This window comes from Lepisma saccharinum, chromosome 3 (assembly GCF_977018435.1).
Source record: "Lepisma saccharinum chromosome 3, izLepSacc3.1, whole genome shotgun sequence".
Taxonomy (NCBI): domain Eukaryota; kingdom Metazoa; phylum Arthropoda; class Insecta; order Zygentoma; family Lepismatidae; genus Lepisma; species Lepisma saccharinum.
The window spans coordinates 117,761,310-117,778,948 of record NC_139231.1 but is presented as its reverse complement, the minus strand read 5'-3'; the positions used below and the strand labels follow the sequence as shown (position 1 = coordinate 117,778,948).

The 17,639-nt window shown below is 38.0% G+C and overlaps 1 protein-coding gene across 5 annotated transcripts in view; it reads right to left on the bottom strand.

The window, feature by feature from the left end:
* The window catches only part of LOC145985353 (inositol 1,4,5-triphosphate receptor associated 2-like), a 283,782-nt gene that overhangs the window by 222,225 nt on the left and 43,918 nt on the right, over positions 1-17,639 (bottom strand). For all 5 annotated transcript variants that reach the window (XM_083119265.1, XM_083119264.1, XM_083119263.1 and 2 more), the window contains 4 exons: positions 13,026-13,148; positions 5,611-5,721; positions 3,767-3,947; positions 2,504-2,700 (listed from right to left, as the gene is read on the bottom strand). In XM_083119265.1, coding sequence (XP_082975391.1) covers positions 2,504-2,700; positions 3,767-3,947; positions 5,611-5,721; positions 13,026-13,148 — 612 coding nt within the window. The remainder of the gene's footprint in view (positions 1-2,503; positions 2,701-3,766; positions 3,948-5,610; positions 5,722-13,025; positions 13,149-17,639) is intronic.

Below are 17,639 nucleotides of genomic sequence, written 5' to 3'. Positions count from 1 at the left end.
AGTAGGCAGCAAGAATGAAAGCAAGATGTCCAGTTGGAAAGGCGCACGAATTCATCGTCAGCGGACGACCATCAATTTTCACAAAAGACTTTCTTGTGGATGCATGAGGATTTTCTGTAGCCCATATCCGAGTATTCTGACTATTCACGTTTCCACACAAATGGAACCAGGCCTCATCACTGAAAAATGTTTTGATCTGTTTGTTGACCACATTGTTCCGCTTAAATCCGTTGAACCACTGACAATAATTTCTGCGTTTCTCGAAATCCAACGGGATTGAACTACTCGCACCTTGCATGCTCGGAACTTCAGACGTTTTGCAGCCCTGTGACAAGATGACAAAGATTTTCCTACCTCTTGTGAAAGCCGCCTCAGAGACTTCCTAGGGGAGTTCTGCAATTTTTCACCAACATCCACAAGAAAGTCTTCTGCGAAAATTGATGGTCGTCCGCCCCTTGGCTTATCTGCAACGTTTCCTGTTTCGCGAAACCTTTTTATTAAATCATTCACTGTTGATTTTCCAGGTGAAGGAGCGTTGGAATATATCCTATGATAGATCTCTATACAGCGTTCGTATGATTTAACTGGAAAGTAAGCTTCCAAACCAGCAACCCTCTGCTCCCGTGTAAGACTCATGGTGAACTGAATTCGTGCGCGTTTTCAACTGGACATCTGGCTTTCATTCTTGCTGCCTATTGCTCATGCATCGTTGTTCATTGTCGTCTAGTGTTGATTTGTATGTTCCAACAACAAAACAATCGCAAGCAACAGTTTCTAAAAAAATTGCTTTGTTGCTCAACAATGAATTTTTAAAGTCAGAGTTCGGGGACTTTAGAAAAGCACTGTGTGTGTGTATATATATATAGCCCTGTCTAGTTGGCTGCACTTTTTGACTCCCTTTGACTCTCTCTGCACCGAAGAGTCTAGTTGGTTGCACAGTGCAACACCGAGTCGTCTAGTTCGTTGATTTGGAGTGAAGTAGTGTATTTGGTGTCTGCACCACCTTCCGGACCGGTGTATGTTTGGTGTATGGTCACGTGGTGCGTTCTAACTAATCAAATGACCGTTTAAAGCAGCAGACAGGCATTTGTTGAAACTTCTGAACTTTAAGACGCTTTCCGTCTAGTTGGCTGAACGTCATTTCCTTGCACCGCTCTTGCACCACCCTGACACTGGATACACCTGCCCTGCACCGAGTGTCAAAAAGTGCAGCCAACTAGACGGGGCTTATGTGTGTGTATATATGTGTGTGTGGTGGGGGGGCTCGATGCCCGAGGACGTCAAATAGTCGACTTAAGAGCTCGCCATCGAAGTTCTCGGGTTCTAATCCCGGCATGGGAGTTCTTTGTTAATGTTGCTTCACTAATCATCACTCATCCTCATCGCCGCGATTAGCCGAAAGAAGTAGAAAAGCGACGTAACATAACAAAAATACTAATACAAATTTGAACACACAGCAATAATATTATTTATATATTGTTGCGAGATTTCCCTCATCAATATATATATATCAGTTTACCCAGCATATTCCTACCGGCAAATTTCCAGGTGATGAAACATGTTTCAGCTATCATCGACTTGTACTTGAATCTACTTCATGAACAGAGTGAGAAAGTATATCCAAGAGTATATTATTTTTATTTCGTAGTATATTCCATTAAAAAAACAATATATTTGCCGACCATAATAGGCAGCTTCAAATTAAACTCATTATATTTTTGTTAATATTAAGTAACCATATGAATTCGCACGGGGAATAAGAGGTCACGGAACCAATGGAAAAAGAATGACGGCTTAAAATTATAAATTTTACACATATGAATTCATTTATAATAATAATTTGCGTTCATTATTATAAGGAACTGAAAATTAGAAGTATAAATAGCCAGGAACGTAGCCAGGGAAGGGCTCGGTGGGGGGGGGGAGGCTGAAGCCTCCCCCCGAAATCCTATAAATATCAAATTTGAATAGTGTGCAGTGGTAATTAATTTTACTTGCTTGGCAGAATTGAACATCGTGTATAATAAGTTTCAATATATTGTGAAATTCATTTCCAGGGTTTCTACACCAACGTTTTCGCCTTTAGATTGTGGCTGTTGATAAGGGATGAGTACCCCCCTGAAATAACATTCTGGCTACGGATCTGGGAATAGCACTAAGTCGTGACAGGAACACGATAACTCTAGTTTCCTGTTTTAGATCAAGCACTATTTCGCGAAAAAAAAATGCATTGCAACAAAAAATCCTGAGGATACCATGTTAGTAACTGTCTTATTGACTATCATTGCATTTTTCTATTTAGTACATTTAAAGTTTCTGAAAATTGCCTGTTTACGAAAAAACAAAAACACTTGATTTTTCGCGCTGTAAATGCATTATCGTTTAAACAAAAATATGTATGGTGGAGTAAATTATCATCTTATATCATCATATATTTTACTGTGCAAGTTCCACAGTAATGCTCATGAGATCGCAAAATTTAGTAGAAACTAATCAAAATTACCTGCGTCTGTAAGTCTTCAATCTTCAACCTTTGCTCTTCAACTTCTTGTTCCAGTTCCTTCACTTTAGCATGCTCAGAGGGTAAATCTTTCGCCCCGTCGAGACTGGCTTCACTCTCAGACTTAAGGTTATCCTCCATGTCTTGAATGTTAAATGAGGTAGTCTTTTTCAGTAAGTCTCTCAACCGTTCATCGCCATCTAAAAGGAAGAAAAAATAGCCACTTATTTGAGTGATTATTAAGCTCTTTAATATAGGTATATTAACCATTAATCTAGTTCTGAATATTTTATGCTTCAAATAAAGTCAATTAGGCAAGTAGACTAGAACCGAAAACACTAACAAATTTATTGTAAGTAATAAATGTTTGGGTTTTAAGCCCACTTTTATGCACAGATGGGCTAATATGGACTGGACCTACAGTTTAAATGGGATCCGAATCACACTATGTGTCTCCACCGGATATCGAACCCGGGTCTCCTCGATTACAAGGCGACGATGTTACCAGTACTCCATCGAGGAGGCCTGTAAGTAATAAATATATAAATACTAAGCGGCCTATCGATGTGTGACACTCAGTCTTCCTCCACGTTATTTACGATAATGCAACTGTTTCAATCTTTGTGAGGCTAGTGACGCAACAACACGATGTTACGGAACACAGGCAGCAAATAGTTCAGAAGGAAAATTTCCGTAGACACTAAATGGTGGATTCTGTGAAGTTTCAACGTACTGCTAATAGATTATACGGAGATAAAAGAAATGAGGTATTCATTGGTAATAAGAAAATCAAAATTTAAAACAAGAAAACAAAAAAGAGACAAAATAATTAAAATGGGATTTTTGGCATCTCATGTGATATTTTAGTAAGAATATTACGTTGATTTTTTTTTTTTAATTTAGCATTGCTTTTATGTCACTTTTGGCAAATCACGACGAGTGAAGATATGATGAAATTGATGAAGTGACACTCACAAAGAACACCAATGCCCAGCCCGTGATTCGAACCCGGAACCCTTGGCGTCGTAGCGCTCTGTGCTCACCACTCCGCCACGGAGGTCTGCGAGTATTACGTTGAATAATATGAAGTTAATAGTAGTGATTAGAGAGATATATGTATAATTTGAATTAGAAGGAACAAAAATACAGCACAAGTCTCTCCGAAACATTAATAATGCTGATTAATATATATATATATATATATATATATATATATATATATATATATATATATATATATATATCAAAAAGTAAAAGTTTCTGTACCTTCCACTCCTTCCAGTAGATTGATCACAAATGTAAGTTCCTTCTCCGTAAGTTGAATTTCACAAGTTTTATGTTCATTATGTGGTGTCTCCCCCTCTCGATTAGCCTCGTTTTTCTGAAGGGTGGCCAGGGAATGCAGTTTCCGAATATGCTTCTGTCGTAGATCTGCTTTCTCATGAACCTAGATATAGAACAAAAATCATCTCTTAATTTTTCTCAAAGTTTTGCAGCATCGCGAATAGTTTATTGATTTACAGTGGAGCTCAAGAAAATTATGATCTATTACTATTTCAAGAGCAATTTTATATTATTGCCAATATGTTAAATCTCTTACCTGCAGAAATTATAAAAGACAATATTATCGCTCTTTAGAAGGAAATAACAGAATTTAGTAAGAAAAATGTGTCAAAATTTAATATTTATTTTCGTGCACAAGATTATTTTTCAATTTGACTCTGTTTATATGTAATAACGGGTCAGTTTGAATCACATATTGTATCGTTAAAATTGTAAATAGTGTGCAGTGCGATTCAGAATCTCCAGAAAGACAATTCTTGAGTTTCAGAGGCAATACTTCCTACTGTAAGTCATATTTCCATCTCACGATTTGCTACTTTCAAGTTTTCTGCAACATCGATTGGAAGCTGCAATAATCATATATTCTACTCATATTAGAGAACAAAATTTACCTTTTTGCCGGTCTAAGAAATGATTTATCATATCTAAATCATTCAACTACATAAAGATAAAAAAAAAAGGTAAAGTGCTCCCCTGTGCATAGCACCACGCCATGAAGGCGTATAGGGGGTGTGGGGGTAACGCCCCACACTTTCATGATCCGGTCGTGAGTGGGGGTGATGTGATCAGCATCACGCCCCTGACCGCCTTTACCCCCCAGGGTTTCCCCCAGGTACCCATTGTTATTCGACGCTGGGTGGGCGCCGGGGCCGCTTCCATCGTTAGAAAAGTTCCCGGATTTGAACCGGCCGGGGATCGAACCCGGGACCTTGAGCATGGTAGTCAGACGCGTTACCGACTACATAAAGATATACTTTAAAATTATCATATCCATGTTATTTCAAAACACCGAGTTACACGTGTGGTAAACAAGGGAGAAAAGTAAAAATAAGGAAAGCAGAAACAATAAAGAACTTGCAGGAAAGTAAGGTCATGGAATGGCGTAGTATACGCAGTAGCGGCGATTGGGGGAGAAAACTAAAGGGGGGAGGGAGTCAATGGAGAATTGACTTTTTCTTGGTAGACAAGGCTTAGCATTAAGGTGCCATTGTGCGGAGACAAAAAGGGGGGCAACTGCCGCACCTATACGCCGCCACTGAATATACGAATTCAACAATAGCAACAATACCAGTTAGAAAAGAATGGAGTTAATGGAATGAGTAATAAAGTTCCATAATAAAGTGAATAAGACTTTCAAGAATCCCAGAGAGCCTATGCTACCATCTCGTTTTCAGGAGTTCCGTCCTATGCAACTTTGTAATGTTACTCCAAGGCATTACTCAATTATTTCCAAAGCAAGCTTAATTTTTAATTGTCAATATTTTGATTATGACACCCCAAAATATGTCACTTTTGAGCATGTTCATTTCAGGAGAGGTTGTCACGTTACACCACGCATATCGGAAACATTATTGAACTGAAGTTAATAAAACAGTACCCAACGAAACAAAATGTTCATAGTAACTTTATACAGGCTACGTATGGGGAGAAAATCAAATCATGAGTTTGCAACGAAGAGTAACACTCTAAATTGTGTTCACAATTACATAAAATTACATAGAAATTTAGCAATAGGGTTGTATAACAATCATGACACTGCCACTCACCACTTGCTCTAAGAATGCAGACACATCTGTGTTGAAAAGAGCACGTGAAGCACCTTCCCTAGAGTTTTTCTTTCCGCAAAACGGCGAAGGAGCAGATTCGTCCAAAACACCCTGCGAACAGAAAATTATTTTATCTCCTGTTAAGACTATCATTCAACAGAGCTTAAAATTATCAATCTAATCCATCATTTCCCAGTTTATCTTTGTGTCAGGGCCGTTAGGAGCGTTCGAAACACAATAAAATTCAAATCAGTGTAATTTCTCGATATACCAAAAACAAAGCATCTAACGGGACTCTGTAGAATCGGGTGCACAAATGAGATAACACAGACAAAATACTACTTCCAGAGGTACTACAAATAGGCTCCAAATTTTTTAATCTTTCTTCTCACGTGGATGGTAGGGATGACCAAACTGATCCGGATCCGAAAAATCCGGATCCGAGAGTTTCGTATCTCAATCCATTATAATACACCACAACTTAAAATATATTATGATCTTCGATTACAAAGAAATTTTTCATTAGTTAGTCCTACAAGATTTTTTTCAAGTGTTGTTCCTAAAATACTTTGCTACGCATCGGCTAACACACTCGTGCACAAAAATAATCTTACTTGTTTAACATAAAATGTCAGAGGTGATTTTGTAAATGCCATTGGAACGAATATGTATTGGAAATGGAAACACACATAAATGTGAGATATTCCATTCCAAGATGAAACCATTTAACAAGATAGAAATGTTATACAAAAATTATACAATTGTTCTACAGTTACAGTTTTAAAAAATTAAAATTAAACATTATAAAATATGCATTATACGTAGTATAATTACAAAGTGTAAGACTAACAAGGGAGGTTATCTAAGTGTTCCCCTCCGATTTCCATGAAACTTGGCAGGTGTATAGAGGGGCCCTAGCCCCCTGTATCTAGCTATGCCATATTTACGTGGTTTCGGTGTCAGATCCCCACTTCAATTTCTCCTCATCTTGACATTTGAGGGCGGGGTTTGCCCCCTAAAACTGTTTTTTAGCCAAAACCAAAAAACACGTATTTCTTCCTTTGGGCCCCTCTATACACCTGCCAAGTTTCATGGAAATCGGAGGAGGACACTTAGATAACCTCCCTTGTAAGTGTATTAATTACAAATCGAGCACGCGCGCACACACACACTGCGGCTGGTCCAAAAGTCCCGGAACGGTCACAGATCGTGAGAAATACACACTGAATCGGAAAAACGAAAAAAATACGTGTTTAATAAGTGAAAGAAAGCTATTCAATGATATCACACTTGATTCACCACCCTCGCCCCCTGGGGATGGGGCGGGCAACTGTGAAATTTTAAATGGAAATCTCCATTTTGTATTGTAGAATCGGAAAGAGGACTTCATTCCGAGCCCAACGAGCTATCAACCATCCTCCTAGCTCAATTAGGAACGGAGATATGGCGATTTAGAAAGAAGAAAAAAGTGAAAATTTCATAAAACCCACAAAAAATTCATAGGGACGCTCTGCCCCTAATTGAGCTAGAGTGAAAGCAATTGCAGATTCGGAATCTGCACGTCAAGACCTTTCAATAGAGTATATGGAAACGGGGTCTGCCATATAGTCTATTGAAAGGTCTTGACGTGCAGATTCCGAATCTGTAATCGCTTTCACTCTAGCTCAACTAGGGGCAGAGCGTCCCTTTGAATTTGGGGGGGGGGGCGGTGGTTATGATCTTTTAATTTTATTTATTTATTTATTTTCGCGAAAATTTAAAATCACCATATCTCAGTTCCTAATTGAGCTAGGAAGATGGCTGATAGCTCGTTGGACTCGGAATGAAGTCCTCTTTCCGATTCTACAATAAAAAATGGAGGTTCCCATTTAAAATTTCACAGTTGAACCCGGCCCGGAATCAAGTGTGATATCAATGAATAGCTTTCTTTCACTTATTAGTTTTTCTTGTATGTACGCATTGCTTGTATTATAGAATTATTTTCCTGTAGTTTACGGTTATTACAAGCATAAGAAAATAGTTTTTCTTTGTGACGTTTCAGGAGAACACACGCTCCTTTCATCAGACATTTATTTTCATTTTGACTAAAGATACAGTTATAACAATGGTTAGTAATTTTTTAAACAAAAAGAATCAGTTATATAATGGATGTTGTCAATGTTACATTGTTGTAATATAGCAACTTAACTGTGAAAAAAGCAGTCTGTTTTATTTTTATTTCAGATTTTTTTGTGTCTTAATTTGTTAAATGAATCACATCATCGCATAAAATTCACTTGCGAACCCATGAATAACATTGTAATTTCTTTCCTTGATCTGCAAATTAAGACAACTGACTCAACAATTCAAACATCAGTCCATTGGAAAAAATTAGCGGGGGAAAAATACATCCATGCCATTTAAGAACATTCGCGTATAACAATGGATAACATATTTTTAAATTTTTTCCTGAGAGAACAAAGACTATGTTCTAATAATGAGGATACCAAAAATGAAGAAGAAAGGCTTTTTAATATAGCAAAAGAAAATGGCTTTCACACTAACAAAATAAACCAAATCAAAAAACAAGTCGCAAGAAAACTAAAGGAAAAGAGAAATACAGACAAAGTTAAAAAAATCTGTTGAAAAGAAATTTGTGTGCATTCCATTCCACAAGGGATTCTCGCATAAAATTGCAAAACTTTTTAGAAGTTTTAATTTCAAAATTGTTTTTAAATCACCAAGAAGTTTGGAATGTACATTTAATGAACTCAAAATGAGAAACTCTCTACCAGATGTGGAAACCACAGGAATATATAATATAAGTTGTTCATGTTCAAAGGATTATGTGGGACAAACAGCAAGGAAAATGGCAATAAGATGGCACGAACACGATTTGGACATTATAAATCTAAACCCAAGAACAGGTTTGTCAACTCATATCATCGAAGAGAAGCATTTGATTAAAAAGAGAAGGGTTTTAAAAAGATTAACGGGAAACACAGAGTTGAATGTCTGGGAAGCTTCGTTCATTGCAGAAGAGCACTGGAATAAATTAAATAATGAAAATGGTAACATAGATCCAGTATGATGGAGTTTTCTTTTCACAAATGGAGTAAACCACCATCTTTAAAATTTAATGTAACAGAAAACATCAAGAGACTTTGTGAAAACAATAATGAATTTGAATTACCTGATGATATTTGGGATTCATAATTTTTTTTAAAAAAAGTCTGAAATAAAAATAAAACAGGCTGCTTTTTTCACAGTTAAGTTGCTATATTACAACAATGTAACATTGACAACATCCATTATATAACCGATTCTTTTTGTTTAAAAAAAATACTAACCATTGTTATAACTGTATCTTTAGTCAAAATGAAAATAAATGTCTGATGAAAGGAGCGTGTGTTCTCCTGAAACGTCACAAAGAAAAACTGTTTTCTTATGCTTGTAATAACCGTAAACTACAGGAAAATAATTCACTTATTAAACACATATTTTTTCGTTTTTCCGATTCGATGTGTATTTCTCACGATATGTGACAGTTTCGGGACTTTTGGACCACCCGGTATATGTATATAGCTATATGTAAGTATATTATATAGATATGTATATTATCAAGTAACAATATGTTATAAACACATTCTTACTTTCCAAAGAAGCGCTCATATGAGATGGTCAAACGGATCCGGATCAGAAAAATTTTAGGATCCGGATTTCGGATCAGCTAGGATCGAAGTGATATTTTCTTGATTTTTGACGGACAGACTAGGAAACACTTCACCTCGCACCGCATCCCTAGTGGATGGTAGAAATTTTCAGCTTGAATTTCAATCAACACACGTATCACGTTGTGTATGTTGGTGTGAAAAGAACAAATTATGCGTTGAAATACTTGGGCGATTCCTGCCGATATTTGAGGTGGAAACCATTAAGAATGTTCTACGTAGTTTCCTAACATAACTTCATAATGGGGAGTTACTATCATCAGATCCACAAATATATTTTCTACTTCTTCTGACTAAACACATTAACACTGCACAATATGATTGGTATTGTAGAAATGAACTGTCTTTAGATTACGTAAACTCATTAACACACACACTGGGTGTATTTCAGAAAAAAAATGCTAAGGAATTGAATTAGGACTACATTGAACAATTTCAATTTTGGCAAACAAGGGTGCGTTTATGATCACTACTCCCATAGAATGACACGTTTATTTTGCCATATTTTGTGTGCCACACACTCTACCTTCGGTTTATATTTAACACTAATGTAAAAATTATACTTTTTTATGGTTGTGCTTTTTTATTATTATTTGTTCAACGTTGCATGTCTTTGTCAATTGGTATGTTTTATTTTTTGTCATTTTACGTTGCTTTTCTGCCCCTTTTGGCTAATCGCAAAGATGAGGATAAGAGGTGATATAAAGAAACTGATGAATGAACGCTCACAAAGAACACCCATGCCCAGGTCGGTGAAACTACCGTTGTTCATTTTGACGACCAATCAGCAAAACGAAAGCGAAATGCAATTTGCAACCGTTGGTGCATTCGCGTTAATAAAATGATTGCCAGAAGAGTGGAAGTAAAGCCTGTGAGCTCATGCTTAGTTCTGTATGAGGAATTAAATTAAATTGCTTAAGATAATAATCAAAGCGCACTAGAAAACTACGAAAAAAATATACAACTACACAAACACTAGTTACTTATCATGGCCGTGGGTCCAGTTTGCAGAGCCTCGTTAACCTGCAATGTTACAATTTCGCGAAGAAGAGGTTGAAATTTAGATACCTTAAACTCGAAGTTACCTGTAAGTTTATAACGTAACTGTCTATCGCACATTTCAAACTAAACTTGCGCGTCCATTGGTGGCAATCTTCCACAGTTATTATACCCAGAACCCTTAGGTGGTATACAACTCTTTCTTTGAAGCAAAATATCATTAAGCTGCAATTACTGTTTTCGTTGAAGTTTGTTTATCCTGATTTACTAAGCAAGATATACTAGGCGACCGACAGATAGAGAGAAACGCACATCAAGGTTATACTTAAGTTTCTGGTATGGTAACCATTCTCCGAGTTCATAGAATCCATGCAGATAACACGATGAGCCTGAAATCAGAAGGTCAGGGATTCCAGTTCGTTAGAAGTTTGTTGAGTTTGCTTTCCACAGATTATTTGCAAAAAAGGATTAAAATATTTTGAAATATATTCCACTGCATTTTGCCCAATGAAAGCGAAAGAGTGAGCGAGAGGGAAAGAGATATCGAGGGAGAGGTGTATTGAGCAAGAGAGAGAGGGGGAGGGAGGGAGCAAGCGAGCCTTTATGTACCCCAAAATCGTACGGTCAAATAAAGTAAAAAAGGGAACCGATAGATAGGGAGAGAGAGCGATATACACACACCGAACTAGAATCAGCCAAAGGGAGAGAAAGAGGGAGAAATAAAGAAAGGGAGATGATGGAGAAATAGCGAAAGAGAAAGTATGAGGAAGAAGAAGCGAAATAGAGATAAAGACAGTGAGAGCAAAAGAGAGAAGGAGCGAAATAGATATCAAGAGGGAGGGAGAGAGCGAAAGAGGGAAAAAGAACGCAAGAGAGAGAAAGACAAAAGAGAAAGAGAGAGAGTGAAAGGGAAAGAGTGAAAGGAAAAGGGAAAGAGTGAAAGGAAAAGAGAAAGAGTGAAAGGAAAAGAGCAAGAGTGAAAGGAAAAGAGAAAGAGTGAAAGGAAAAGAGAAGGATTGAAAGAGAGAGAGGGAGAAATAGCGAAAGAGAAAAAGGAGAAATAGCGAAAGAGAAAAAGGAGAAATAGCGAAAGATAAAAAGGAGAGAAAAAGAGCGAGAGCGAGAAAGAGGAAGAATGAGCGAGAAAGATGAAGATTGAGCGAGAGAGGGATAAAGAGCGAGAGAGAGGGATAAAGAGCGAGAGAGAGGGATAAAGAGCGAGAGAGAGGGATAAAGAGTGAGAGAGAGAGAAAGAGCGAGAGAGAGAAAGAGAAAAAGAGCGAAAGAAAAAGAGCGAAAGAGAGAAAGTGAGGAAAAAGGAGAAAGAGCGAAAGAGATAGAGAAAGAGGAAGAAAGAGCAAGAGAGAGAAAGAGCGGAAGAGAGAGAGAAAGAGAAAAAGGAGAAAGACAGGAAATAGGAGTGAGAGAGAGAGAAAGAGCGAGAGAGAGAAAGAGAAAAAGAGCGAAAGAGAGAAAGTGAGGAAAAAGGAGAAAGAGCGAAAGAGATAGAGAAAGAGGAAGAAAGAGCAAGAGAGAGAAAGAGCGGAAGAGAGAGAGAAAGAGAAAAAGGAGAAAGACAGGAAATAGGATAAAAAGGAAAAAGGAGAAAGAGAGGAAAAAGGAGAAATAGAAAAAAAGAAGAAAGAGCGAAATAGAAAAAGGAGAAAGAGAAAAAAGGAGAAAGAGAGAAATAGAAAAAGGAGAGAGAGAAAGAGCGAGAGAGAGAAAGAGCGAGAGAGAGAAAGAGCGAGAGAGAGAAAGAGCGAAAGAGAGAAAGAGCGAAAGAGAGAAAGAGGGATAAAGAGCGAGAAAGAAAGATAAAGAGCGAGAAAGAGAGAAAGAGAAAAAGAACGAAAGAGAAAAAGTGAGAAAAAAGTAGAAAGAGTGAAAGAGATAGAAAGAGAGGAAGAAAGAGCGAGAGAGAGAAAGAGCGGAAGAGGGAAAGAGAAAAAGGAGAAAGAGAAAAAAGAAGAATGAGCGAAATAGAAAAAAGGAGAAAGAGAAAGAGAAAAGGAGAAAGAGAAAGAGAAAAGGAGAAAGAGCGAAAGAGAGAAAGAGGAAGAAAGAGCGAGAGAGAGAAAGAGCGAAAGAGAGAAAGAGAGGAGAAAGAGAAAAGAAAAAAGGAGAAAGCGAAAGAGAAAATAGGAGAAAGAGCGAAAGAGAGGAAAATAACTTTATTTTACTTTCGGAACGGTCACTGCTCTCGGAAACTCAAAAAAAAAAAAAAAACAACATAGAAACTCGAGAAGCACATCACTCTCATTTACTGCAATTACAGGTATAGCTTCTTCTTTCTGAAGTACAGAACATGGGTGACGGCAGAATAAATTACATTCTCAGAGAGGGATTATATTGTTTGTAACTCCCACAATTGCACTTGTTTCTATCACAATATAATTTTGCTTCCAACGTGGATTCCAGTGATTACAACACCAACGACGAAAGCACAGTTAATTAATGGCAGACACGAAATTCCAATTATATTCACAGATCCGAGTGAAGGAAGTAATTTTACATTCTCGTGGTCGCCAGTGATACGGCGGTGTAGGGGTAATTTACCAAATTGAGCTACCAAAATTTCAAATGTGTATACAAAATTAGTACATATTTCATCATACTTATAACACATTCAAGAAGACTGCTCTGATTGGACTCCTAATGAAATCGTATCATTGCTTTCTTTTTAATTATCTTTATGAAACTTACCAATGCTTGTATTTCAGCTTGAATCGAACGCTGCGAACCACAGTTCTTGATGAAAGGAGAGGAAAAACAAAACGACTCATTGTCTGATCTGTCTTCTTCATTAGTGTCTGAGGTACCGTTCATCTAAACGAGAAAGAAAACTGGAAATGAATGTGAGGAATTACGTGTAGGACAAGATTATATGCAGTTCTATTAGTCAGTAATTGAATGATAATTGCAATTTATGTGCATGCATATCCATAAAGTCATTATCCGTTCCATGATGTCTATAGGAATTTCAGAAAACAACACGGATAGGTCTCTGTCCATGTCCATATTTCCTTTAACAATGTTTTTGTAATAATATGGCTTTAAATTAATACGATGTAACAACATGGTTTAATCAAGTGCAAGTTTTATGTATCATGTATCTTCATTATTTTCCAATTATTTCTTACGAGTAATTTGGATATAAAAGATAAGAGACCACAGCATACGTACTGGCAATACCAAACTTTAACTTCATGAATCTAAATAAAAATTGAGTTTTGAGTTTTTGTTTGAAGTTCACTTTTATGCGCAGATAGATTAATCGGGACTGGACCTAAAGTTTTTAAGTGGGATTCTAAATACTATGTGCCTCCACCGGGTATCGAACCCGGAACCCCTTGATTACAAGGCGGCGACGTTATAAATAAAAATTGACTGGACTCGTTTATGTGCAAAAAAAATTGCACAATTCTTCGTTAATTATACTGTTCGAAGTTGTACAATTTACAATATTCTGTCGTCCAAATTTAAGAGGGCGATCTCACCACCTAAGTTCACGTGTTCGAATCCCGGCCAGGGCATGGTTGTTATTTATGAGTGTCGTTTCGCCAATTTCAATCATCACTAACAGTCATCGTCGCGATTAGCTAAAAATTTCTTGCGACGCAAAATAACAAAAATAAAAAATCAAATACATTCTTTGCTCCTGACAAAGAGACATGATAATTACTCTGGAAACATCTACAAATAATGAAAAAAAACAACCATAAAAGGTATAATTTTTGCGTTAGTGTTTAATGTAAATCGGAGATAGAGTATATGCAATACAAAATTGTGACAAAATAAGCGTGACATGATATGGGAGTGGGGCTCATAAATGCACAATCATTTGCCAAAATTGGATTTTTTCAATTAAGTTCTAATCCAGTTTCTTAGCATTTTATGTTCGGAAACAAACCCTGTAGTGTGCCTAGTAACGAGTTTACGTAATCGAAAGACTGTTCATTCCTACAATACCAGTCATACTAAGCATCGTTTATATGTTTAGTCATCTGTGTGACGTAATGTAAACACATTCACGGAATCCATTCTTTGTCGTTACGCTGTTATTCAATTCCAACCCAAGAAATTATCTCTTTGTCCTCGAGCTTTTAATTTCTTATCTGAATTTTCTTCGCTCCTGGTCTACATCGAGTGCATTAGCGTACATTGAAACGCAAGGCTTGTTTGTGTTCAGTTTCTTGCACAGCCTAAGTTCTTTTGGAAAGTGTGAATGGTGCACAAGATATCTTTTACGATACTTATGGCTGCTGTAACGTAATTTAGTCTATTGGAGTTATTTACCTAGGATTATCTGCCGTAAGAGTTAATCGTGAGGAAGAGGACAGATGATCAGAAATCAGGGGCGTACTTGCCCAATGGGCGAGGGGGACAATTTTTCCATAGGTTCGGCTACCAGATGTCCTGATTTAGTAGGAACTGTTACTAGAGCTTGACCAAGATGAGAACCACCCGGTCAAACTCGAGAACGAAAGTGGCCAGTCATTATTTCTTTTCTCCTCTCACTTCAAAATAATGTCCCGCCACATCGAAGTTCAAAAAAATTAAATATAGGTTAAAAGGTTTGATAAAAGTGCCACGCAAGTGTACTGAACGTCACAAAGGCAAGGGAAAAAAAGAAATATAGTGCTTGTTGAACCTAGTTTTAACGCTTGAAGTCCCAACCAACCCTAATCTCACGACCTTTCCTTTGCCCTTACGGAGGTACGCAGTTTCGTTAGTTCCCAGTGCATTTGCAAACCAATGGACGTAGTATGCACTTGAAATTACCCAGAATAAAAGTCACGCTCACACAGAATGTTTACATTTGGCAAAAACAAGAATGGAGAGCTGCGTACGTCAATAGATGTATGAGCGTGGTGACGGACAAGCGTCGTGCCTACATGCCGATTTCCTTGTCATGCAAATCCTGCGGTCTCCTGTGCTCAAGAAGGGTTACGTAAAGCCATGAACACGGTTATTGCCTCACGTGCAGCCGATACGCGATTGACGTCTTTGTCAGTTGTTAGGACCGAGAACGGGCGGATTGCAAGTGGTCAGCTTCATGTCGGTTTGCAATCGGGGCATATTAGGTTGACAGTAGCATGCGTTCGTTTCATATGACCCCCGGAAGACCAGAAACAGAGCTGGATAAATACGTTGATAAAAGATGCTGGCAGTGGCACTTTTTTCGTGGGGTGAGCGAATCGGAACCACCTGAAGCTCCAAGTCCAATCTCGCTTAGCCTCTCTGTGTTACCCTGGAAGTTCATAATAGCTGGTTTGTGCTTCAGTATTTCCAGCAGTGGTCATGAACATTGGGAGGGGTGGGGGAGTCAAATCGATAAGTCAACCCTACCTGGAAATTAACATCCTTCATTGCAAATTAGAAGAAAAGAAAAAAGTTCGTTATTATTGTTGTTATACTCGTAGGCGATAATCGAAATAGAATTGAGCTATTATTTAATTTGCCACCAGAATAATTGAAAGTAAAAAATGAGATAAATGGAAAAATTAATTGGATGGTATCCTCCCAGCTAACAAAATTTTCTCAACTGTCACATTGTCAACATATTAAACCATAGAAGCATCCTCTCAAGATAACCCCAAGGCTCGACCAAACAACCCCCCCCCCCCCCCCTTAAGGTAGCAATTTCCACTTCAAGCGCGGACTTAATCCAAGTACTAAATAGACCCATGAGTTTTCAAAATTCCGAAAATAAGATTTTTAGGTGATTACAAAACAAACTTTATGGCTAATATTTCCTCTACTTTCTAAGATTTTTCTTGAACGAAGTGTGCATGGCATTTTATTTAAATATAAGAAATATTAATGTTTCTTAATGTTAAATATCAAAACAGTTCATTAATACAAGGGTTGGATAAAAAGTAATGGCAACACTGGTATAATTGGTACTTGACTGTATTGGCAGAGGAGCACGTGTTACATTCCTTCAAAGTAATCGCCCCTCATCTCTACGACCTTCTGTCACACGTATGGAAGGCGTCGTACACCGTCAGGGCGTCCATCTCTGTCGATGTCCCGCAGTGACCGCCCTATAGCACGTATAATGGCTTCGCGCGTGTCGTAGTGCTTCCCGCCCAGTGGTTCCTTCATTTTGACAAAACGGTCGTAATCACACGGTCACATACTGGTGAATACGGCGGATGTTCCAGTACCTCCCACTACCAGTTATGCAGGAGGGCCGTCACATTGTTCGCAGTGTGACACCTTGCATTGTCAAGCAGGATGATGGGACACCGTGCCGTCGCTCCCTTCTTAATGCGAGACGAAGGTGGTGTTGCAAGAAGGTGCAGAAGTAGGCTGCGTTGACCGTCTGCCTAAGAGACGTTGTTCTTCTTGCCTAAACATATTGTTAGGGCGCTTGCACTCTCGTCCTCTGCTTCAGAGCACTGCTGTTTTTGACTGAATAACATACAATCGCACCCACTCACTATACTTCCTCGTCTGACATTCCTTTATCAGCCACGAAACGCTTGTGGCGCTGTGACTCACCCCTTTCACGGGACAGCAGTGTTGCCATTACTTTTTATCCAACCCTTGTATAATATAAAAACACCAATTAAAAGAGGTAAAGAAGCAAGATGAGTTTAAAAAAGTAAATAAATCAAGAGGTTGCTATTTGTTTGTCGGCTGACAAATATTTTTGGTAAAAGAATTATCACAATTATAACGCAAAATTTTGCAAAATTATCTGTGCAACCAGTCCATAGGACAAGGAACGTGTCAGGAGTCGATCACTCAACGTCTGTTCACTAAGTAATTAGACTTACGGAAGACCAAATCCGTGCATGTGATACCGGTGTTTATTTAACCATCATACAAATATAGAGATGCGTGTAATTTGAATAATCATACGGGGAGTATCTAAATATCCGAATAGCAGGACCGGCGTGATATTCCGTTATCCGCTTTCTCCTCTACGGACATTAGATCTTTCCTCATCCGGTTACATCCATTAGGGTTCATTCGCTTGGAAAATCAATGGAAGCTGTAACTACTCATTACGAAATTAAAGCCCGCAATCAATGGGTGAAGGCCACGACCTTTCCATGGAAACAGGAATCAGGTAAATGGGAAATTCGTGTATGTATCCGAGTTATTTCTTTAAAGTTCAAAACAGATACGTAAACGCGTTTGTAAATATTTGAAACATAGCTGAATTTTTCCTTAGTTCATGAAATACGAATATTTTGTGCGGACTTCCCCGATGACGTAGTGCTAAAGTCGTCGCCGTGCCGATTCGATACCTGACGGAGGCACATATTGGCTCGGATCCCACTTTAAACTGTAGGTTTAGTCCCT